This window comes from Enoplosus armatus, chromosome 4 (genome assembly GCF_043641665.1).
Source record: "Enoplosus armatus isolate fEnoArm2 chromosome 4, fEnoArm2.hap1, whole genome shotgun sequence".
Lineage (NCBI taxonomy): Eukaryota > Metazoa > Chordata > Actinopteri > Centrarchiformes > Enoplosidae > Enoplosus > Enoplosus armatus.
In genome coordinates this window covers 24,129,155-24,153,677 of record NC_092183.1, presented here as the reverse complement: position 1 = coordinate 24,153,677, position 24,523 = coordinate 24,129,155, and the positions used below count along the sequence as shown (strand labels likewise).

Below are 24,523 nucleotides of genomic sequence, written 5' to 3'. Positions count from 1 at the left end.
GTTTGTGTATGTCCAGTGATTACTTATAGGATTTTTTGCGTCCGTTCACCAAACCTGGATCCTGTCCATGTTTCTGAGCACGAGGGGGCACTCACACCATTTCGGGAACTTCAGAACCTTGACCTGTGTTTTGTTTCCCAGATTACAGTCCCTGGGCCCCCTCTATAGTCCCTGCTCTTGGGGGATTTTAGGACTTTCAGAAGGGGAGGAGTTTACTGAATTGAATCTAAAAAAACTCAACCCTCAGTTGCCTTTCGTTGAATCAGTTATTGGACCAATGTGCATAATCTTCACGGCTCGCCAACGCAAAAACGGACTTTTTGTTCTCGAGTTTGGTTCCCGTGGTACCAAGTTCCCGGAACTATCACACTGAAAAGAGGCTCAAGTGCTCAACTCAGAAATGATTTAATGACGATCCATGCATTGAAATGAAAGTGAAACGTATTACAAAATGATGTGTACATTTGCATGCATCCGTGTTTTGCATATTCACGCCTGCAAGTGTGTGTGTGTGTGTGTGTGTGTGTGTGTGTGGGAATGTGTGTGTTTGTTGGAGAGAGAGAGTGAGTGGAATCAGGTGCAGCAAATGTAATAAATGAACAGGTGGAGGAGAGCAGCTGGCACGGGAGATTTGAGGTGACAGTTCATTTAAGTCAGTTTACTTCCTTCCACTCAGACACACACACATGCACACACACACCCAACTACATAACCTTTTTGACCTCTATATGTGGAAGTCAATATGTTTACAGTCAGACACAGTGTACAGCTGTCAGAGCTTGTGTTACTCTGCACACCACCACTGTGTTGCTGCTGTACAATACATGGTCTGCTTCTCCACACACACACACACACACACACCACCACTTATTATGTGAAGTTAATGCACCATGGGACACATCACTGCATGAGTCACAAGTACTTTCATGAGAGAGAGAGAGAGAGAGAGAGAGAGAGAGAGAGAGCAGTGGTGGAAACTAGCAGCTATTACTGTACTGTCTTAACTCTATATATATATATATATATATATATATATACAACAACAACACCCCCAAAACCAAAGCCAAATTGTATTAAAGCCTGTGTGCTGGAAGAAATAGCAAATGATGGGTAATGAAATAAAAAAAAGGGAAGTCAAGGTCAATTCACTTTGTACATCATCATCATCATCATTATCAGCCATTGTTATTGTTATTAGTAGCACCTGTGCTTTTCCTACGGCAAGTATGACAAGTCAAAATGTCTGCTGTGAAAAAGGCCTGCCCCCCACACTACTGCATTACTGCATAACACTGTTCACCCTTGACGTTCATTCATTTCTACATTTCCTTAAACATGGCCGTGGACCTTTATTCAGATACACAAAGCTCAAGGAGATGCATACAAACACACCAGCACAAAACACAAAACTCAGCGAGAGCATACATACACATCGGCAGAGAACAAACTTGGTGCAGTGACTTCTGCACAAGCGGCGCATAGAGGCTGAAGTGCCGATTCAGTCCCCACTGAAGGGCCCTCAGAGAGGCCCCCGTGGACCGAGTGACCGGCACTGACGTCCGCGCCGGCCTCTTGTCCCCAGCGCATCACCTCTCCTCTGGCGTAAAAAATAAATAAATAAATAAATAATAAAAAAAACATCCGCCACTTCCCTCCCTCTCTTCAGCCACCCACCCGTCCTGCCCCCGCGCAAAACGACCCACCGAGAGCTCCTCTTCCACCCACTCCGTCCCAGCTCGAGCACCGCCAGGGATGCATATATATAGCCCAAATCATGCCGAGTGTCACTCGTCTCTGCCGGTTTACGCCGCTGATCTTTGCCTCTCTCTCCAGCTCTGGATGGCTCCCAGCCTGCGTGAAACACAGGGCCCAGAATAGAAAACAGCTACTTCCACCTCATCCTCTAATTCACTGTTGTTGTGCAACGCTGAATAAAGTCAATGGACCCGCCTGCGGAGACTTCCTTTGTCATGCTGCATTTTCATGTCATTTGTTAGTGAAGCTCTAGTTGCAGAGTACCATCGCTCCCTCTAGTTTATCCGGGCCGCTCTTTTTTTTCTTCTCATCGGAGTCTGTAGAGCAGCCTGATACTTTAAAAATGTTATCAGGGCTGTGATTTGGGCAGAGGAGACATTTTAATGCCGGCTACATCCTTCAATGCTGCCAGAGGTGTTGAATTGAATTGATGGTTGGAGCCCCCCCCGTCTTGGCTTTTTTTTTTAGACTTAGGAACGAGCTGAAGTAAACACTTGGATGGTGATAATGGACGGTAGTAATGATTGATAATGGGTCAGCATGTAATTAGCGCCATTATGTCCTCCTGTTAATTGTTGCGTTTGCCGCGGCATTGTAGAATGGCACAAGTGGTTCGAAAGCAGCAGGTACGTCATAGTTATATATTGGGGAGAAACATTCCAATCATTACTTTGTGGAAACCCCAGTAAAACAACAGCAGCTCCAAACAGAACCCACTGAGCCATCACTCAAAATGGAGAACTTTTCATGTCCACGTCAAACAAAAAAAAGAGCTGTCGTGCCGCGGTAATGGTGACATATCTGAGAGAGCTGCGGAGGGGTGGGGGGGGGTGGGGGCGAGGATCATCCGTCAAACATAGAGGCTTCGACCCAGACCCGGTTTCCAGCAGAAAAGTGTACTAAAATAGTTTGCTGAGCAGCACCCAAATATCCTGGATGTACATGTAGGAGGTAGCGTTGCTTTACCGAAATGTAGGCCGGGTAGGAAGTCAATTGGGTTTCTCAGAAATCCTTTTAAAAACATAATTCAAAGAGTTGAATGTATAGAATATTGTCTTTCTTCATGGAGCTGGGACAAAGGCACATACATACAGTACATGAATCCTAATTGTACTCTTAAAGAGGACCTCTTATGCTTTCATATACTTAGTGTTGCAAATGTTGGACATCCCGATTAGACATTTGAAGTTTAGTTCCCCTGTTGTAACAGCAAATAACAATACAATGATGAAGCAAAGAAAAAGAGGGAAATAAAAGCACGCCAAACGTGTCGCCACACAGACAACACTGACATTGGAAATTCTGCGAATCCAGATTGAGGAGTCTGTAAAGGGCCGCGATCATTGATGAACTGCATGACCAACACCCCTCCTAGCGCCATTAAAAAAACTCAAAATAAAAACACAAAAACACAAATTTGTGAAGAAATCCTCCTAATCCTAATTTTTCCGGTGTAATATTTGCACTTACACATCTATACACTGTGTATTTAAAGTCCCACACTCCAGCTTGAGTAGGCAATATTACTTCATTCGAATTTCATTCATTCGACCAGGTCTGAATCAAACAACCAATCAGGGTTAGCTAGCAGGTAACTAGCTAGAACGTAAGCCAATCACAGCGGCTCTGTACAAACGAGGGGTTCCGTTCCTCCCATCCAACCCTTTCACCGGTCAGAATGAGTTACTTCGACCCAATACTATAAAGAAATGATGCTGCCTACTGTGGCTTTAAAAAAACAAATGTTGCAAGCGCCTTGCATGAAATGTGTGCACAGAAACGTGTCGCCTCTGTTGTCCCTTTCACTCTCTGTTTAAATGGCGTTTGCAGAGCTGCAGTGTCTTTAGGCTGGAGGCACTGAGCGTGCCAGCAGTCTACTTAGTGCACTGGAACCATATTGCTGGGATGGCAATGTTTCTCCCCGTGGATGGGAGAGGCTGAGGGACTGAGTGCAGGGATTGCAGTAAGAGGCCCGCGCCAGCAGCTCTTCAGCTAACATTTGAGGTCAGACACCACTGCGAGATTCTTTTCTTAACTTGGAGCAATATGATTTCTAAAAGACTCAAAGATAACTGATCGTGCGCTTAATTCCGCACTCTTTACCGTGTTGGAGTGTCAAATGGAGCTAAGACCGGGTTCTTGACAAGCACTCAGAGGTTATGAAATAATGGAAAACATGTATGTCATAAATACTAGCAGGCGTGAGCGTGGTACTCTCTCTTGAGTCCTTGTAAAAAAAAAAGCCTTGCTGCAGCATTCTGACAGCCTGGAGCTGAGCCACGGCCTGATGGTTAAGGGGAGTAAATAAGGCTTTGCAGTAATCAAGACGAGAGGGACGTCAGTGAATCTCTTGTAGCCAATGTAGCCTCTGCAGTATGTTTGAATTTGAGAAAACAGGACTCAATTAAAACTTTATTTTTACTTTTACTTTATTCTCTCCTGGCAGCTGACCAGTAACTACTGTTAGGGACTGTGAGCCTGCAACCTTGAGTGTCGGCCAATACCAATCCGATACTGTCTTTTTCCTCTACTCCCCCTAAAGGAAGCAATGCAGAGCCCACAGCATGACTCAGTTGTGGACAGCGCGGTACGCATGGCATCTTAAGGCGCTCACAGCTGAAACTCAAGGCTGTTTCACCTGATATCAAGTCAGCTGCGTTGGGGGAAAAAAAAATCGTATTTAAGGGTTCAAGTTTCCAACGCCGCTGCCAGCCTCCATGAAAACACTCGAATTGCATTTTTTTTTGAAATGGCACATGCTTCTCACCTGTGTTCCTGTTCATGTGATCGTTTAGGCTGATGGATCGTATCAGATTATAGTTTGTTATTATAGTTTTTGTCTCTCTGATATCTGATGCAGTAATTTCGGCCAGTATCGGAGTATCAGATCGGCACATCCCCAGCGTGAACACTCAAGGCCCCTGGTTTAGGGAGCTGGAAAGTAATCCCACCTGCTTTGTTTCAGATGTAGAATGAAGTGGATACTTTGCAGTGAGACATCTAGCTCTGCCCCCCCCCCCCCCCCCACCACCACCACCACCACCACCATTTGCGAGTGGCAACCCCTCTCTGCAGCTAAAGCAGAATGTAATATTTGGCCAGAAAACCATTCCCTTAATCCTCAGTCTGCGATTCTGTCAACCAAAGCCGTAATTTGCCAACTCTCCTTTTTAAAAAAAAAAAAAAAAAAAAAGGGACATTCAGTTTAAATCCTGTCTAATTGATTATTTTTGTAAAGCAGGCGTCACATTTTCACAAATCCTTTCAGTTCAGTTTGTGAGACTCTCCCTCAGCGTGGGTTCATAAGGCTGGCCTGCTCAGACAGACTGAAGTGAAACCCGTTGTTTTGGGAGAGCACGTTGATATACAGCTAGTGTTATTGAACAAGGGCTGGCAGGGTGAATTATACCAGCACAAACCTCAGCCCTGGGCTCAGCCAACAATGCAAGCGAGCCAATTCATCACGTCTGGGTTAGGGGACAGTGCAGGGGCAGGTTTTTGTGACTGGAGTGGGGTTAATGGAACGGCACCAGACGAGGACACAAATGATGCTGCTGTTAAAAGAGTGCTGGACAGCTGCGTTTAGGTGTCCATCCCCTGTTTGTCCCCGTTTTCTACTGCGCTGTCAGTCGCTGTCACATTATCGCACCGTGACCACGGGCTTCTGTTTTAGTTTGATAAACATTTCTCTTTTTTTTTGGAAACAAAAGCTGTTCTAGAGGCAGAATTAGTCTAATTTCTGGCGTAAAAAAGTACCATACGGGTTTTTGAAATGCAAAACAGAAGGACGTAGAGGACATGGATGGACAATGGATTTTTAATGTTTCGATTGTATTCTATATTTTGAGTACATTCTTTGCTATTCCTCATTCCCGACTCCCTAACAAGAACTTGTTAAAGCAGTGTTTGAAAATGGCAGTATACATAGCCATTCATAATCTTCAAAGAGTAGCCAAGATTTAGATTTCAGATCTTATTTAACTCATTTGTGCCCCAAAGGCTATATTTAGTGTGACAAGGAAAAACATTTGTTCTGATTGGCCCAAAGTCTTGAAATTTGGTACAGACATACTTTGGGCAAGTATCTTAACAGTACAACTTTGAAAGTTTTAGATCACACGAGGAGTCACACTTTTATCAATGGTCAAAATCAGGATTTTTGGAAAAATGCAAAAAGTGTTTATTAAATGTCTCTTTCGGACAGACCTTCAGAGGATGTTTGGGGATTCAGACTCGGTTTTAAGGTTCAGGTTTAAAATTAGGCTTATAGGTCAATGAAGGTCCTCACAAGTTTAGAAGTGCAAGGTTGTGTGTGTGTGTGTGTGTGTGTGTGTGTGTGAGAGAGAGAGAGAGAGAGAGAGAGAGAGAGAGGTTCCTATATGTATTTGAGAGTCAGCAGTCAAGATCTGAGGTTTAATAGAAGCAAACAGACACACTTCCTGAAACTGCATTGATACTCATGGAGAATGTTTTCACCTGCTGTATGACTAATAATAGTTTTGTGCAACTTTTATTTATATGGAATATACAGATCTCCCTCACATGTGTGTACTGGAAATAATCCCTACATTTTTAGTGGTTATTTTAGGGCATTTTGTACCATTTTAGGAAAATAAACAGTGGTCCCACGTGCCCCGAGGCTAAATATAGTATGACAAGAAAAAAATTCACTTTTCGATTTAGAAGATGTCTTCAGATTTGTGCTTAGGCAAGCCCAGAGAACACTTCCACCATCATTGTCTACGCAGAAATGTTGATAAGTGAAGCTTTAAGTGTTATGCTAAGCTGATTGGCGCCACATACTCCTCCCAGTTCCAGCCTAAATAAAGCCAATCAGCATGTCTTCCCAAAAACCATATTCTGTACCAATAGTATATGGTGTGTCCTATGTTACCGAAGTATGTGCTCCCTGTGCTGTTTGGCCGTTTTCCTCTTCTGTCCTTTCTAGCTCCGCCCAGATGTGCCCCACCTTGATTGTTGATTGGGGTGAACCTGGCCAAGGAATGAAGCGCTGTAAAGCTCAGAATGGAGAGAGAGGCCTCTGGCGTGGGGACTGCAGGGGCCTCATTTATAAAAATATTCTTAGATTTACACTTAAAGTCATTTCCTACGGTGTGCTTACCTTTGGTTCTTAAAAGATACTGAGCATAAAGAAACCTTGCTTATGCAGGTTCCAAGAAGCCCATTTGCAACTTACGCACCTATGATCTGTAAGTCTCAAATTAACTTAAAATTGACGACACATGCCTTACAATCGGTGATTTCCCCTTTATGTCCCGAAACGGATCGAACCTGCACAGATAGGGGTATTGCATGATTGCAGCGTGTCTTCCTTTCCAGATGAGCGGCTAAATCCACGCACAGATCTAACAGATTTATAAGCCATGGATCATCATGCGCAAAAAAAGTCATTCCTGTTGCTGAAAACCCTCTCCCTTCTAAAAGCCAACGGTTTTCAGTGTCCTCCAATAACGCAAAAACCGCCATGGTTGCTTCTTTCTAATTCGAGACAGAATTTACAGAACAACGGTGTGTTTAATTCAAAACACCTTGCGTCTGGCAATTAATTCGTCAGACCCTTAATTGATCATTCCTATCACATTGTTCATAAAGCTAATGCAAACTTGTGTAATGTATGCAATGTGTCGTAAGTCCAATTTAGTAAGGAAGTGATATACGATGGCAAGTTGCCGTTAAGTAAATAAACAGAAACGACTGGATGTCACATCTTACTGTTTAGAGATGCCCACCCAACCTTTACATACAAAATGCAGTGATGAGTAGAATAACTGTCACCGGTAATAAGAGCGGATCGTAGAGCTTCAGTGATGAACTGAACCTAGGAGTTTGTAGAGTGGATGTCTATAGATGACATCACCGAAATTCAGGACAGACAAGAAGACGGCCTCAGTTGTCCACGTCCTACTGAACAAAGGAAAATGAGCTCTGTTTCTGTACAAATATACAGTTTTTTGTCGTAGCTTGCTGACAAGTGTCAATTGTAAACAAGTGTAAATGTACATTTTTTTTATCCAGCCAGATACCAAGATACTTGTACTCTGAGACCCTGTCAATACTGTGTCCATTCAGTGTAGTAATATGCAAACTACTGTCCACAGTATCTCTGGCTCTAGAGAATAGCATATATTTACCCTTGTTGGCGTTCAAGACTAACTTCAGTGACTGAGTGTGCAGTATTAACAAAGCAATACAGAACTGTATCGTCGGCATAAAGATGGGCATTGCAATTTATGTTATAGATGATGTAATATTGTTCATATGAATTGTGAACAAGACAGGACCCAGTATTGAACCTTGTGGGACCCCCTTTGACAGTGAATAAAGAACCGTCATTTCCCCAAAATCACACATTGCTGTCTGTGAGAGAGATAGTCCTGAAACCACTTGCAGGACTTGTAATCAAAACCAGTATCACACAGCCTCTGTAGGAGCAGAGCATGATCAACTGTGCCAAATGCTTTGGTTAAATCGACAAAGAGGGCAGCACAATATTTTCCCTTTGACAATATCATTTACAACCAACGTAGTGGCAGTGACAGTGCTATGGTTAGGCCTGAAACCAGACTGGTGTGAGCTGATTATGAACTAATGACTCCAGGCCCTTAGCAAGACAGGACAGTGGGATGTCTACATGTGCAGATTTGCAGACCTGAGGGAGAACTCGGGTAGAAATGGAGAGATTAAAGAATTATTTGATTTCTTCAGCAATAGATGGGGCACAGAGCTTTAAAAAGCAAGGGTCTAGTTTATCCTCCCCAGTTGCTTTCCTGCAATCGATAGCTTGAAGTGCCTCCTCAACAACAGGTAAAGTGAAGGCCTGCAGGGTACGTTTTAAAAAGGAGGGCACACCAGGCAAAGGTTTACAATTAAGAGCAGATCCGGAGTGCACGTTTTGAATTTGGACGAAGTCTTCCTGTGGCTGCCTCACCGCCATTCACAATTAATTGTAATTATATGCAACAGTAAGTTAAGAATAACACTATTATTAACAATGCTGGAACACAACTAAAATGAGACTTACATCCTATAAGTTTGTTGCTCTGGTGCATGCTAGGATGTGGTTCCCTGCACACCTTCCTCCTGGGACGCTACAATATATACTTAAAACCTGCTTAGATTGAACAATGTGGAACTGGGAAAGAAGTAAAGGACTTCCCAGATGGCACGTGCATGGCTATATTCGAAACCACCTACTACATACTACTAACAAATGCAGCATTTTCATAGCAGTATGCAGTATGAAACTATCAATTTATTTAGCAGTATGCCCGGCCAGGCTTAGTTGAAAGTCGGAACAACACTTTTAAATGAGCCCTTGTAGATCCAACATGAGTGAAGATTGGGTAACTGGGTTGCTTATTTCTCACCTCAAATGTGTTCAGAAACAAATTTTGGTGACCGCTGAGGTGAAATAAGGGAAAGTTTACGTAACGTCCACCGCCAGCGCTTTGCATCGTGGGACACAGTGTGCGAGGTAGACTGGTCCGATGCGTACTGGAGTTTTTTTCTGAATCAGCACGACATTCGGGTGTTTTTGACACGCTGCATATTTTGCTTTTGTTTGCATACTACATGCTACATTTTAGCCAAAATTGTGGTTTTGAATACAGCCCATGATTTCTGCAATCTATGGCACATCGTGAAAGAAGGGAGAGATGGCAGACCATCTCCACCCATCCACTCAGCACACACACACACACACACAGTGCTCGGGTGCGTCCGCTACTTTTTCGGTGGCGATAAAGAGGCTCAGTAGGCACTGATTTACGGCCACGCCACTGCTGGAATGACCCGCCACAGTCGCAGTGTGCTGAGACACACACTGAACATCCATCAACGCCGCTTGGACAGCCATCCGTAAAACCTCACACCACCAAATCACTGGGGGAGGGAGGAGAGTAAAGCAGGGGATGGGTTTTCAACATAAAACGCGCCGCCTCAGTAATTAGGTAAGTTGTGGTGGACAGGAGGGAAAAAAAGTATTGTTACTGAATAATGTAATTCTTTATTGATCCCTGAAGGAAATGAGCTGTTCTCCGTGTTCCTCCACGCGTTGGCCAAAAGGTCAACAGCCCTTGAGCCAGTGTTTTTGCTCAAGGATACTTCAGCAGGGCGGACGCGCTCCATGACTGGTATTAAAGCCGAGTTCTTTATGTTAAGGGCCGGTTGCCAGGAGGATCGAAGGAGAAGTAATGATGATGACGGCGAGCGAAGAGAGACGGCATAAAAGTATTCGGCAAAGTGTCAAAATAGATTTATATATATTCTAATTTGCTTTGCCAGATAGATTTCGGGGGAATGCTTAAGTTTGCTGCCGACATCTTTTCCAAAGAAGGAAGTGTGACCTTCTTATACCGCACAGTGGGCTCATTGGAAACGCTCTATAGAGATGAGGAGAACCGCAGAGTTGGTTGATGATTCTCGGTGGATTCGTCACTACAAGCGACGGCTTTCGCGTTGCACGTAGTCATTTGAGTCATTGTTGATGTAAAAATATTGATGAGTGCAACTTCAGGGTCAGGAAAGATCATGGTTTTTGGTTCAATATTTAAAAAGTTGTCAGAGTAAAGTTTTACTGCTGACAACTTGGATTTGGAGTTTGCTTCACAAATAATGATTAAGAAGGCATTCGAAATGTATTTGTGACAAATCTATGAGAAGTTGAGTTTGAGTTGAGTTGGATCTAACTGTTATCTCAAGAGCTGATTATTTCAGACAAATAAAGATGGGGAAAAGATGGATGGAAAGAAAAGAGCATTTTAAGATCTTAAATGAGGATCGAGCTGAGACAAGAAGAAGGCTTGTTTCTCCAGAAGCTGAATTCAAGAAGCACGAGACAAATCTCAAATCGATTTTATTTTGCGGTACGCCAAGCCAGGCTTTAGCCGGTTTCCCGGTTTTGGAAAGCGGAAGTAATAATCATAAACATCATCAGATGTCCCATTAGCATGTGTAAGCTCATGCAAACTTTCAACATGCTCCTTGGGTTTACTCTCCATGCTCCTCATTACGCACTTGCCAATAGAATTTGATCCTTTATCCATGACGTCAACCAAGCTCCTTTCTAATGTCATCTGTCTCACTTTATCTGCAATCTCTTCTGCCAGAAAACTGCTCATCCCTTCCCGTTCTGTTTCCCTTCGGCGGGCCTAGTACCGCCCAAGACGACTGGTGATTGGTCCCCCCGTATACCAGAATGATAACGGGTGCAGCCAGACCTGATTAGAGTACTTCATAAATCACATGGAACCCTAAATGACAGCTGCAGACTTCAGACACTGAGTTATCCAAAATTATGTTCTTGGTTTCTGGGACAATGAAACCCCAGCGGCAGACAGCTGCAAAATAAGAGATAATCTAAAAACAGGGGCGGCACATTGCCCTAATGTCTTCAGGGACCATCCCGCAGCAGAACCATCTCACCCCTGACCCCTGCTGCAGCAGCCTCTTTCGCGTTGAAGTGGCCCCTCAGCGACTCACTGTGCCCCGTGCCCCGAATGTGATCACTCATGGCACGCTCCTATGGAGTGGAAAAGAGGCAAAGGAGAGGGACATCGTCAGGCATAGTTTTAGTCACAGAAGAAAAAGAAAAGAAAACACATCAATTTAAGACAGTTCATGTCACTCCCCATAGTAACTCCAGTTGTCACTCCCAAACTCTGCCTGTTAAACGGGGCTTGCTCAATTGGCATCATTGCAGCAGAGCAGGGTGATCATTTAGAAGCCTGCATTAATTCTGCACTCATAAAATACAGATAGCCTATAGAAAACGGGAAGATAGCGGACTGAAAGTAACATTAAATGTTATTTCCAGCCGAAGTCCGTAAGCGTTGTGTTTTTGTTTCTGCCATTGTCTCATTCCAGTCGTGGGATTGTAGATTCACTTCGTCCTATTAGTCTGTTACTTTTTTTTTCCCCTTCCAAAAGCCACTAACATTAGCAACATTGCTGAAATGCGAGATACAACGGAAGGCAGGGCCAGCCCTAGCATTTTTGGAGTCCTGGGCAAAATCTGTTCAGGATAACCCAGCCACCCCCCAATCAATAATCAAATCAACCAAGTCGTGCAGTTTTTCCAGTCATCCAGTCCTGTGGTGATCAGTTTGTAATCTTTCTGGGACAAGACCTTGCAGCGAAAAGCAGTCCTCCTTCCGTCCTCTTGTAAAATCCTCTCTTAACTCACGGGGACCTCTGCCGCCAAACTGTGTTCTCACCTTATCTGACAGCGCGGCCCCCGGTGGACTCACTTGGCTGGGCTGTGCTCCAGCTGTACGTGATGCAGAGGTGGATGTCTCTCCATTGGGAGCTGTACAACGGGGCTGGTGGTATAATTCCGTGTACAACTGCAGGCAAAGACAGGCACATAGTGATATACCCATTGTGTATCTCTCTCTCTCTCTCTCTCTCTCTCTCTCAGAAATAGCACATTAACACATTATTGGTAATAAATACCAATTAGTATGCAACTGTGATTTGCAATAATAACGCCGTTTCGCAAACAAACCAGTCACCCGCTGCGGGCAGTGATGGAGCAGCAGAAGATGAAGGGTCCGTACTTTGACTTCCTTCCCCGTAGCAGGGTCACCGGGTTGCGCAGTGTTGGGCTGTGGCTGTCCCAGATATTTCCTAATGGCTTGGCATTTATGCTAAACCCATTTTTATAATATCTCATGATATATTCTTTCATGTTCATTGCCAATTGTAATAGAGGGAGGCAGATAATAACATTTGACTGATTCATCTCCCCACACCAGGTTATTTATTATACCCCCCCCCCCTCCCCCCCGGACACATACACACACACACACACACACCGTGTCCGTGTTCTAGGGAGTCTATATTTCATCATTCAACTTGTTACATAATGATCATGCTTTCAACAGCTTCTCGGCTGCGGTGGGGGAACAAGGTCACTCGGCTGCCAGCGATATGAAATGGCCAGGAATAGGGACAGGATATTAGCTAGCTTTGCTTGATTATAATAATATAATAATAATAATAATAATAATGGCGTCATTTATTACATTTTGCTCTCTTTTCACTGTCTTCCTTCTTCCGTCTGTCTCCCCTGCGCACCGGACGGCTTTGGGCCTCTTCATCGTTAATGAATAAGAAAAAAACTAATGAATTCTATTCCATTCGTCAGTCTTCACATTAGTTTTTATACATTGGCAAAAATTTTAAACACATTGTCATAGTTTTTGTTTTCATTCAAAAGGTTACTTATATTTCGTTTGAGGCTCATTTTTGTCGCGGCAAAAGGTCATCAATTCTATTTCATCCTAGAAGAAATGAGCACCGGAGAGGAATCTCCTCCGTATGAGACCTGACTCTGACCCTTGCTCTCTCTGTTTCCTGGTGCCTTTGTTGGCTGTGTCTCCGCCGGCACCTGTGTGAGTCACGGCGACAGTCAGCATGGTGGCCTCGAAAAAGCCTCTGCTAATTCTGTCCCTCTCTCGTAACAAAACCGCTAAATGACGTGATGGCAGATGCACAAGGCAAGGGAGCTTCAGCAGTTTAAATAAGAGAGCTGAAAGGAGCATGAAATCTGCCAGAGCCCAAAGCCCAAAGGTTCAACACAATACGCCGACAGACAGGTTGGGTATAATACCCCTGGATCAAATAACAGTCAAATCTGCTGTAAATTAGTATGGGTTCGGATATTTATGTTTGCGTGCTGGCCTGGACCAGCCCACTATCCTAGGAATTACGTTCATATGTGATAATTCCACACCTTTCCGTCCAATGCCGATGTTCAGTGCTGCAATTCATGTTTTTATGAACTGTAACCCTGATCCCTCTCTAATCTTAAACACATGCTTTAGTTGCCTAGCCATGCCTTAACTATAGTTCATTTGCCAAATAAGGCTTTCTTTCCTAACCTTAACGATGACGTCGTTGCCATGCGTACCTGTTGTAGAATTTGAATCTGGTGTCACGAGAATGACTGGCGATCGGCTAAAAAGTATGTGGGTGTGAAAGAAAATCGCAATTAATAAAAGGAAAGAAAGTAAAGGCTGGCTGGCGGTGGGTTGTTGGAGCTTACCTAGAGTCAGCATCAGCGGCTAGCCCAAGCACAAGCCCCACGAGTGGCCTGTCCGAAGGGCATTTCCTTAAAGATGTTCTTGAACAAGAAGTATAGGCAGGCTTCACCTCTAGGACGCAGACGATCCAAGTTATGTTTGTCTTTTTTTAACAGTAGAAGTTGTTTCACATACTGTATATTTTGCACACTGCACGCTACATGCTACATTTTGGCCAAAGGAAGTGTCCTTTATGTTGCGAGGCAGAAAGTAAGGGACGAAGAGGTCAGGGTGGCGTATGCAATGTTCCAGGTGAATAACTAGTAGATGTTGGGGCCCCATACTGATAAGATTCATTATTGTTTGGATGTCTCCCTTGGAATGTGGGAGTTATGCGATAGAGGTCTCTTTTCCTGACCCCTAGACTGCTGTCCAAATAACTTGTATATCATCGGTTTTGGGGTACTGAGGGACCCTAGGGAAATATAAGTTTATAGACTCATGTGTTATAGTAGGAGCCCTGTATGCCTAAATGTATAAAAGACGAGTTTGAACAGTGTTCGAGGCAGCAGTACTGCTTCGGCTACGGGTGCTGTACAGGTCAAGATGCGCATGCCTGTTGATCCTGATCTTTGATGCAAATAAAGAATATTATGTGAAAAGTCAGTATCAGCGGAGTTTCCTTCCATCATCGGATCATCGCCTACATCTGGGGAATGAAGAAGAAATTAACAACACTTGCTGTCCTCAAACTGTGACCACGAACTTCCCCTAAGCCCAACCGTACCATAGTTGTCATGTGTGGATATCGTAGAAAGAAAGAATTTTTAAAAACTTGTAGGGTTTCCTGCAAGGTATCAGAATTCCACTCCACAAAACATGACTCTGGATAAAATCAAAATCGAATCTGATTGACTGACTTGCACATTGCAAATGTAAGAAACAAAAAAGCTGGAATATAGACACTCGTGTTGTTGCCTAAGGGTACCAAGAAGTCCAAGAAGTTATACCAGCTCACAGATCCACCATTTATATCCTTGTGTACAAAGCCTAGATTCTCTGCCATAAGAGACTATATTTATTGGGTTTTTTGGGGGGTATTTATTTGGCCAAGTGTTAAGCACTTTCACAACCTCACCCTCCTCTTCTTGATGCAGGTGCTGAAGGGATGCAAGATGTTGGCCATGTCGGTGTGCTCCATGGGCCGGATCCCTGGAGGCTACATCACCAACCACGTGTACAGCTGGGTGGACCCTCAGGGCCGGAGTGTCTCCCCGCCGCCCGACAGCCTGGAGGCCAACCAGAGGCAAGGGCACGGCATGGATGAGAGGACGGTAAGAACTATGTGTGCGGCGGCGGTGGTACGAGAAAAAAAAGGTCCAGCATATATGGCAGTTGTAGTAGATGTGTATCAATTCAATGACAATTCAAAGTGAATAAATCATCGGAACAACAGACACATAAGTACAGTGCAAACTTTTAAAAGGGAGCGCTTTTCTCTGAAAGCAAAAACACTGTTTGCTTTCAGTCCGCCAGGTTTCTGAAATGGCCTCCGTCAGATTCAAAGAGACAACGCCAAGGTTTTTGTAACTGTCCTCCCGCTCATGTACAACAGCCGTCAGCCCGGGTCTGGAATATGGCTCTCTGAGAACATGACTGTCGTCATGACCTTTTGGTGTTGTGACATTTTGGAAGACACACTCATTCTACAAAAAAAAGAATCGCCCACCACAGGCCTGTGACTCTGGCTGCTCCCTGAAGAGAACATTTACTCAAATTGAGTCATCTTAAAAAAAAAACCAAAAAAACCCCACACCTGTTGCGATGCTTTCTGATGGGACAGATCACCATTCCAGAAAACAACCCTGTCTTCTAGAAGTGGCATTTACTCATTTGTTTTGCCACATTTTTGCCTGGATTATGTTCACTACATAATGACCTTTTTTTTTACCACTAAAGAAAGTGTTATATTTCTGTTAAATGTAGTATGTGGTTAGGGTAGAGGGTGGCTGTACAAAGTGGAGGTTTAGGAAAAACACATCCTGTCTCGTGCTTCAAATCAGTGGGGGGGGGGGGGGGTTCAGCCTTAACCAACCATTTGAGTGTCTACATATATAACAAATACAAAACATAAATTAATACATAAACAAGTCACAATTGTTGATCATGCTGTAGTTGCATTGCAAAGAGCGGATATTGCAGGAAAACAAATACATTTGTTGCCAGTGTTTCGCTGATTTGTTGAGTATTAACATTTTGCAACGTGGCAAATGTGCTCATTCGAATAAAATTTTTATTTTTTTTTATTTTACAACAAAGAAATTGCCACATGTTAACCAAAGAAAAAACCCAAGGGAGTCTGCCAGACCTCCATCCTCAAAAGAAACTAAATGCTTCTCCTTCAGTCTTCCTTAAATAGTGGGGGCAGGGCCCCCCACTAATCGCCAACCAGGAGCACCTGAGAGGGAGAGAGATGAGGGGAGAAAGAGACAAGAGGAGGGAGCGTGTGACACCCGAAACAAATTAGTAGTGACCTCATCACTCACTCCCCACAAGGAAACACCAAGCTCAGAGTAGAAAGTGACAAAAATAATTCCAAATAGGGAAGGTGGATTCAGAGCCAAAGCGGGGGGGGGGGGGGGGGGGGCATATGTGTTGCGCTGTAGTGTAGTGCCCTGTTAGTATATGCCCGCTGACTTCAGTTGGCTTGCAGATGATGCTTTGTCAGAATCAGAAATACTTTAATGATCCACGGGGGGGGGGGGGGGATTAGACAAGTTACAGGTGCTCCCATTCAAGAAGAAGTAGCATGGACTTAGAAATGAGAAGTATGTAAAAATCTAAAAAAAATATATAAAAAATATACACATTTGCAGTATTTAAGTGAAAAATAAAGAAATATACAATAACAATGTGTATGTATACATATGTATTGCAGTAGTGCACAGTTCAAGTATAAATATAAATAGAGAATAAATAATGAGGTAGTAGTTGCTGAACATCCTCAGCATAGTCCGGCAGATGTTGAAGGACCTCAGCCGCCTCCGAAAATAGAGCCGGCTCTGGCCCTTCTTGTAGAGATTAGTGTTCTTTACCCAGTCCAGTTTATTGTCAATGTGAACTCCCAGGTACTTGTAATCCTCTACAATGTAAACTACAGTCAGAGACATCATGAGCTGATCGTGGGGCCACAGCGATACAGCATAGGAACATCAGGCTCAGATCAATGGTTAAGTCATTTGTGGGTTTTGGAAGAAGCAGTACATAAATTACTGTACAGTCCTTGTTTGACAAAATGGCTGAGATATGAAACAGTAAAGCCAAACCGGTCAAAGCAGATGTCCCGCCCACCTAGAGTCTGGTTCTGCTTGAGGTTTCTGCCTCTTAAAGGAAGTTGTTCCTCGCCACTGTCGCCAAAGTGCTTGCTCATGGTGGGGAACTGTTGGGTTTCTGTAATAATATTCTAAAGAGTCAGTCTAGACCTGCTCTATTTGTAAAGTTGTGGCTATATAGCATTTTGGAAATTAACTTTCCGTGTCATCTGGTGAAAAGTATGCTATGTGTGACTGTATTATTAGCAACTTCTAAGAGCTTTGTTTCGTAAGTCTGATTGAGGACCACCATTAATCAAAAGCCTATTTATAATGAACTTGGTTTCTACAGGGCGACAGTGAACGTATTTCATTTGGGTTCGAAAAGTTAAAGAACTCAGCAGTGGAGCTATTAGGCCTTAAAGTTAATGTATATAAATAAGGTTCAGCATTGTTCATGCAGAGCTCCACCCATGAACTGGATTGGGAAAACTGTCCAGCAGAGATTATTCCAGTTTACCCTGGTCTTCATGGTCATTACGTCAACAATTAGAAACTATCCCTGAGTCTACTCTTCTCATGGGATCTATGGTCCACTGAGGCAGACCAGCGTTACTCTACGGGGCTGGGGGACAAAACTAATTTCTAGACAGTTTTCTGGAGGAAGGGGAGACTGGAAATCGATGTCCTATAGTCTGGCTCAATGGCTAGAACTGCCGCATAAGTAGCTTCGTGCAGGCAATCAAGCAAGCTAGTGCCTCTGAAGGAAGCTCTGCACAGCTCTGCAGATTGGAATGGGGCTCAGTTTATGGGTGATCAGTCCAAAAGCTGCTCAGGAGCTGATTTACGCCCGCTGTATTACATGTTGGTACAGCAGGGGAGCAAGATGATACTTAAAGCTACAGTAGGCAATATTATTGAATTATAATTTTGGTTGAAATAACGTATTTTGACCATTGAATGTCACTAACAATATCTAATTGAAGGGCTCCTTTAAAAAAATGTGTGTCTATGAGCACCCGTTCCTTTTTATTTAAGAAACTGGGCCAAGTCTGAATCAAACAGCCAATCAGGGTTTGCTAGCACGTAACTTGGCCAATCACATCGACTCTGTACAAACGAGGGCCTCTACAGAAGGTTCCACCTTCTGGATTGTGTGTGTGAATCAGAACAGTTGGACGAGAGGAATCAAAACACAAGAACCCCCTGATCACCTTGATTGGTTGTTTGATTCAGACCTGGTCCAGTTTTTTTAAAGACTAACTGCAAAGAAAATAGAAATAGACCAAGAATAACATAACACTATAAGATTACTAAGCCCCACATGTTACAAAGGGCTGCCATGTATGAACAACTCTCTCCCTTCAACCTCTCAGTGTACAAATTTGAGAAAGAACATGACATCTGTGATGGAGGGACTCAGAGTTCCAGTGCAATAGTATGATATGTCTGGCTACGAGAGACGTCAATGCAATTAATTTGTTTTTGCTCAGAGTTAAGAGCAAATCCTTCATTAGGGGTTCCAAAAATTGCTATCATTGGACGTGGTTGCAAGTTGAAGTTGAGTACTGAGGACATAGTTTAAAAAAATAAAAATTTAAAAAACCCTTTCCCAGTAGTTATGTAGTGCTGGATATAGAAAAACATATGACTTAGATTGCAGGGAGCGTTATGACATCTGGTTACATGTACAAAGCCTAGATTTGGAAAGATGAGCCCTATGAGGCTGAGTTGAGCACAGGATGTAGAGGTATGTTTTTATGCACTTTGTTTTCTATCTTGAAATGGGACAGTTTTGTGTCATAATACAATGTGCAAAAAAAGTGGACCCCATACACAGCCTTGATATATATGTACATTATAATATGAGAAAAGTACAATCTGTGTCCACATTATGAAATGATGTATGCAGGATCACACATGTTCACTTTCCTCAGTCAGCCATCCTCTTGCCCTAAACGACTTTACATGACATATTGCGAGGAGCGTTTTTCCTAAAAGCATGCGGTGAATAGTGAGTGTATGGAACACATGGCGTTGGTCACTCCGAGGCAGTAAGTAAGCTGTGATGCCGGCCTGCGATGCCGTTTCAAAACAGTGTTGAGAGGCGCGATGGCCCCCCCGGCTTTCAATCATGAGCCATCCAATCACGTCTTTGCGGTGCACTCTGTGCCGCAGCACTCTGACAATTTGTCGGCTGGCGGAGAACACTCGGTGGAGTGTTGCCCTGCAGTAAAAGCTTCTCCCAGGAGGAAAACTAAAATGTCCTTGTGTATTCACGAGGTGCAGAATCTCCACGCGTAATTGCCTCAATTAATTAGCGCCACAATCAGTTTTCATATCGTAGTACAATTGTTGTTGGACAAAAAATAAATAAAAAAAGAGACCACAGGGTGAAAATTGGTTTGTTCTGAGTTGCATGTGTGTTTATTCTCCAAGTCTAGAGTCGTATATTATTGGCACTATTGTAACCACCATCCATTTATCCTCCATCCTGTAACCATTTATCCAGGTATAGGTTGTGGTCTCAGCAGGCTGAACAAGGTAGCCCAGATATCCTCAGTCCTCATTCCTCATTCCCCAAAGGAAAGGGTAATGACCATAGGGTGAGGGTTGGAACGTAGGTTGACTGGCAAATTGAGATCTTTACTTCCAGGCTTTCACCAATCCACCTAACAATCTCGCATTCCAGCTTCCCCTCACTCTTGAGCGAGACCCCAAGAAACTTGCACTTCTTCACTTTGGGCTGAAACTCACTTCTAACCTGCAGCGAATTTAGGGTAACATGGCCTCAGATCTGAAGATCCCCATCCCAAACCCTTCGCAAGCCGCTGCAAAACCATCTGCAATCACTGCTTTTTGCGTCCATCGTACGAGACTCTCTCAACCCTGTGGCTGTATTTACAAAAACAGAATCGGTGAGATGGTGCAACCTTTGCAGAGCCCAACACCCACTGAAAATGCACTCGACTTCCCGCCGAGAATACGTGACTATATCCGTATCATGAAGTAAAATATAGCCACTATTTTAAAACGAGGTGCCTCACCTTAACATGACGCGGTTGTGGTTCATGTGTTTCTAGCAGTTTAGATGCTGTGCAGCTGCTCAAAGCCTACAGCATGCAACCACGTCATACACTACTGTACTGTCAAGTAGCCCAGATCCATTCTGCTGCTACTCAAGTATGTTATCATATACTAATTCAAATCAAACACTGGACAATCTGAGGGTGTTTTCTCATTAAGAATGTATGCTCTGCTATAACTAAATTGAGGTGTTGATGGTATTCACTGGGACAAAATACGTTTTTTGGGACACACAGATTAGCAGCTGTTGTGGAATGGATGCTGAATGGATTTTTTTATCATATATAACATATATGTACAAGAACGGCTCTGAAAGGCGCTCTGACACACATGCTTTGCTTGGTAAAGTCACTAAACAGCTGATTTATTGACAACGCTGAGGGATCTGAATGACCATGTCTCCCCTGCAGGTAAAACTTAACATGGACGACGGTCGCTCTCTGGGCCTAATGATCAGGGGTGGTGCTGAGTACGGACTGGGGATCTACATCACCGGAGTGGACCCTGGATCTGCTGCGGATGCTGGCGCACTAAAGGTACCCCAACTCAATCTCGATATCAATCTTTTACATATAGAAAAAGGATGGTGTGCAAATTGGATAAGAATTTTTGAGGGCAATTGTGACTAATTCTGGTCAGACCTGAACCCAAATCATAGCCATATTAAGCTTCGAATCTTAACAAGACTAACACCTTGTCTACGCAGGAGGCGTTTTTGTAGTGTAGATCACTCAAGTTTTGACAAAGCTCAGAGCCCAATACACACTTGTTGTCACACTCAACGAAACTAAAACAGAAGAAAGTAGACTTGAGGTGTAAAACATGCTTTGGTTCATTTATTTAAAATAGAAGCGTATCCCCCCCGTCAGATGAGCGTGACATGGACTGAAAACCACATCTGAAACTATTTATGGCTGTCTACGGGGAAAAGTTTTGCTGCAATACCACAAATGGCCACTGAACAGCGTCGCCGTATCCAGGTCTTATTTTACATCCATGTGTGAGGCGCTTTGAGCTAAACGCTAATGTCAGTATGCTGAAGTTATAGTAATGTACACCATGGTCCGCATATTATTGCGCTAAATTTTTATTTACAAAGGTAAAACGAAACACAAAGATACGGTACAGCTGATTAGGAATATCATTCGATTTGCAAGTATTCAGAGAACTTTGATGTGATGATGACACAAGATGAGAAGTCCAAGTAATTCCAATTCATCCTCTGGGAACCACAAATATCTGTATCACATTTGATGGCCATCCATCCAATTGATGTATTGACTGGTATTTCAGTCTTACTAACAAACGGTAATTTTGTAAAATTTGTAAAATGAAGCTATAGCCCAGTGTGGCTAGTGACAGGTCCGTCGACCTACATAATGCAATTGCGTTTCAATTCTGCACAAAGCAGTCAGTGAAAATGATTGAAATAGCCTCATTATGCTGATTGATTTTCCACTTTTTAAAGCAAAATCTTTGAGAAGCACGCCATGTTTTTGAATGCAGACCACCATCTACTTTCCAGACATAATGTAGTGTTTTATACTTGCATGTGGTTTTCCGTCTTCCTAAGCAAACATTTGTTTTGTTTTTTTATTCATTTCGGCACTAGATTCATTCATTTACAGAGATTGAAACACAAACATCACGTCTGCTTTCTTTGTTGCCAAACCTACATCACTGCTGTGTGGTAATGCAGCCGTGCAGTGCAGACTGGTTCGGAAACTTCACTGGGATAACCCACTTAAAGCAAGTTTTGAACTGATGTGAAATCAGCAGCCATGTAAAGTTAATTCCGTTGTGGTAAAACACCCTGAAACATTAAGAAACTCTGTGATCTGCTCCCTGATTCGGATGAACCTGTTAGCATTCCTGCCACCTAGCAGGCTGCTTAGCATGGCCTGCAAAAAGAAAAAGACTTGCTAAATCTCTGCTGTGTGCTTTTAGGTCAGCCTTCTGCCTCAACAAGCAGGCCACTCCAACTCTGTGCTATTTTTTCCACCTGCCTCGGGCAAGAAGAACAGACGCCAGTGTTTCCTACCTGTAAACAATATGGCGGAAACCTCAATATGGAGTTCATGATAATATCTCGCAGTGTCCTACTTGGGGATAAGAAGGAAACATTGCATCTTTGGTTGGATTCCTTACTAGTTCAAACCAATTGGGACACCTGGGGAAAAAAATAGCCTTACACCGAGAGAAGGGAGATTAAAGAAGCAGAGCTTTAAAAGGCATTCCAAAAATTCAAATGTCCCTTGAAAGATGCAGCGTGTTTCTTTGATGGAGAGAGAAAATTTGAAAAAAGGGGGGGGGGGGCTTATGTCATGAAAGACTTATGAAAGAAATATAATGGATGTCTTCTCTTCACCTTTCCAAGTCTCGCAGATGTGCCTTCTGCAGCCATTTGTCGTTTGTGGATGAGAGCTGCTGTCCATCTTTACAGTATTTGTGTGTGCATGTGTGTGTGTGTGTGCGTGTGTGTGTGTGTGGTGGTCTGGACGCATCAGCTTGAGTAATCCTGCCATTGGAGTGGGAGCAGCAGGCGGAAAAAAAGAGGCTGTATGTCCTTTCCTGGAAAACCATCCCTTTTTCCCCCTTTTCCTCCCTCCCTGCCAGTGTTGCTGTGGTAGTAAATAAGACGGAGAGTTGGCTAGACTCTGCAACAGGTGACCGTCACAGGGCAAAAGTAAGGCATTTGTCCATTCAAATACATCCCTTTGATACTACTTAGACCACTATTAAGAGTCATACCAATTCATGCCCAATTTAGTCGAGAGCAGCAGCAGCGTACCCTCGTGTATCCCTGAAGGGAATGTAGTAGATCCATAATCCACAGCTATGTATAAATAGGCCCGGCTGGAAGTCCTATTACTCATTTATATTAGCGTGCACACACAAGTGACACTTGGTGTTGCCCATTCATTACGAGAGTGAAACGCTCAGCAATATCCATGCGAAAGTGATATAAATCTGCTCCAGATCCATTCAATTAGGGGCCGTTCTGACCTTGGAGAAGTAGCTTTGACAACAGATTCGAAAATATGAAGACAAAGACGTTTAATTCAGTGTTTTTTTATTTTTTTCTATTTCACAAGCTGGTTTGGATGAGAAATATTTTGTTTGAATTCTGCCTCTCGGGACAGATTTTTTTTCAGTCTGTGTGTGTGTGTGTGTGTGTGTGTGTGTGTGTGTGTGTGTGTTTGTACTCAGATACCCAGTATCTCATGTTAAAAGTCAATATTGATCCACTATTCAGCGTGTAATGCGTATTCTGAGGGGCTGTCAGCATGACTGTGGGTGTGCTTGTAGTAGTCTGACTCACCGGAGGTCTGCCATTGGTCGACTTGCACCAACTAATACTGCCGCTGCATCCTGGGCATCCTACGAAATACAAACAAGCCATCACAACAAGCAGACATTGATTCACGTCATCTTGTTTGTTCTATAATTAATATTTAAAGCCGCGTTCGTTGATTTATTTTGAATTTGGGGACATCTGAAAACACAGCACTTGACTTTTTATCACCTTATTAAAGTTGATATGCCAATGTGTATATACAGTGCTTAACACATTTATTAGACCACCACCCAGTGTAAGGTGTTTGCCACCGCTGTCCTAAATGAACAGTATTGCTAATGACCAAAATATTTGATGTTTCTGTAATGGTTAATCCACCAGTATGTGCAAGCCAAGCTCTTTAATCAAAATGATATCTGTAATGCTAAAATATAATTATTGTTGTTATCCATGAATTCTCAAATTTACTGTTTTACAAAAAAGCAGAAAAAAATAGTACAGCACATTATTATTTTTTGATTGAGATGCCAAATTACAGTTATTTACTTGCATTCCTGAACAGAAACATTTGTTTTGTGGTTGCAAAGAATGCAAGCTGTTATCAGGGCCAAAGAAGGTCGTACAGAATATTAAGACTTTTGGTTAATATTTGTGAATAAGGACTATTTAGTTGTTCCAGTTTGTTATTTGCCTAATGAATAACAATACAATTTTTTGTTTGAAACAAGTTTTTGACAGATTTCTAAAATATTTGTGTTTTCTCATTTTTATGACAGGTGGTCTAATAAATTTGTTAAGTACTGTATATATATCCAGCAGACACAGAGAAACATCAGCATTCATTTGTAGTTGCGTTGGTGTTCATCTGATGAATGTAAGTCCAGGACTCACTCTCCTTTTAGCTCTGATTTGGTCTCCACCAACTCTCTGATTTTTTTGTTGTTTTTCTCTGTCCGATCGAGCGTACCCCAAGAATGTGCGATGGCTCCCGTGAGCTTGAGAATCAGCTCAGCTTAGGCTGACCATGG

The 24,523-nt window shown here is 43.1% G+C and overlaps 1 protein-coding gene across 1 annotated transcript in view; it reads left to right on the top strand.

Annotated features, from left to right (window-relative positions):
* The window catches only part of LOC139284608 (whirlin-like), a 61,739-nt gene that overhangs the window by 9,698 nt on the left and 27,518 nt on the right, over nucleotides 1-24,523 (top strand). Inside the window, exons 2-3 of the mRNA XM_070904944.1 lie at nucleotides 14,957-15,133; nucleotides 20,608-20,733. Of these exons, the coding sequence (XP_070761045.1) occupies nucleotides 14,957-15,133; nucleotides 20,608-20,733 (303 nt within the window). The remainder of the gene's footprint in view (nucleotides 1-14,956; nucleotides 15,134-20,607; nucleotides 20,734-24,523) is intronic.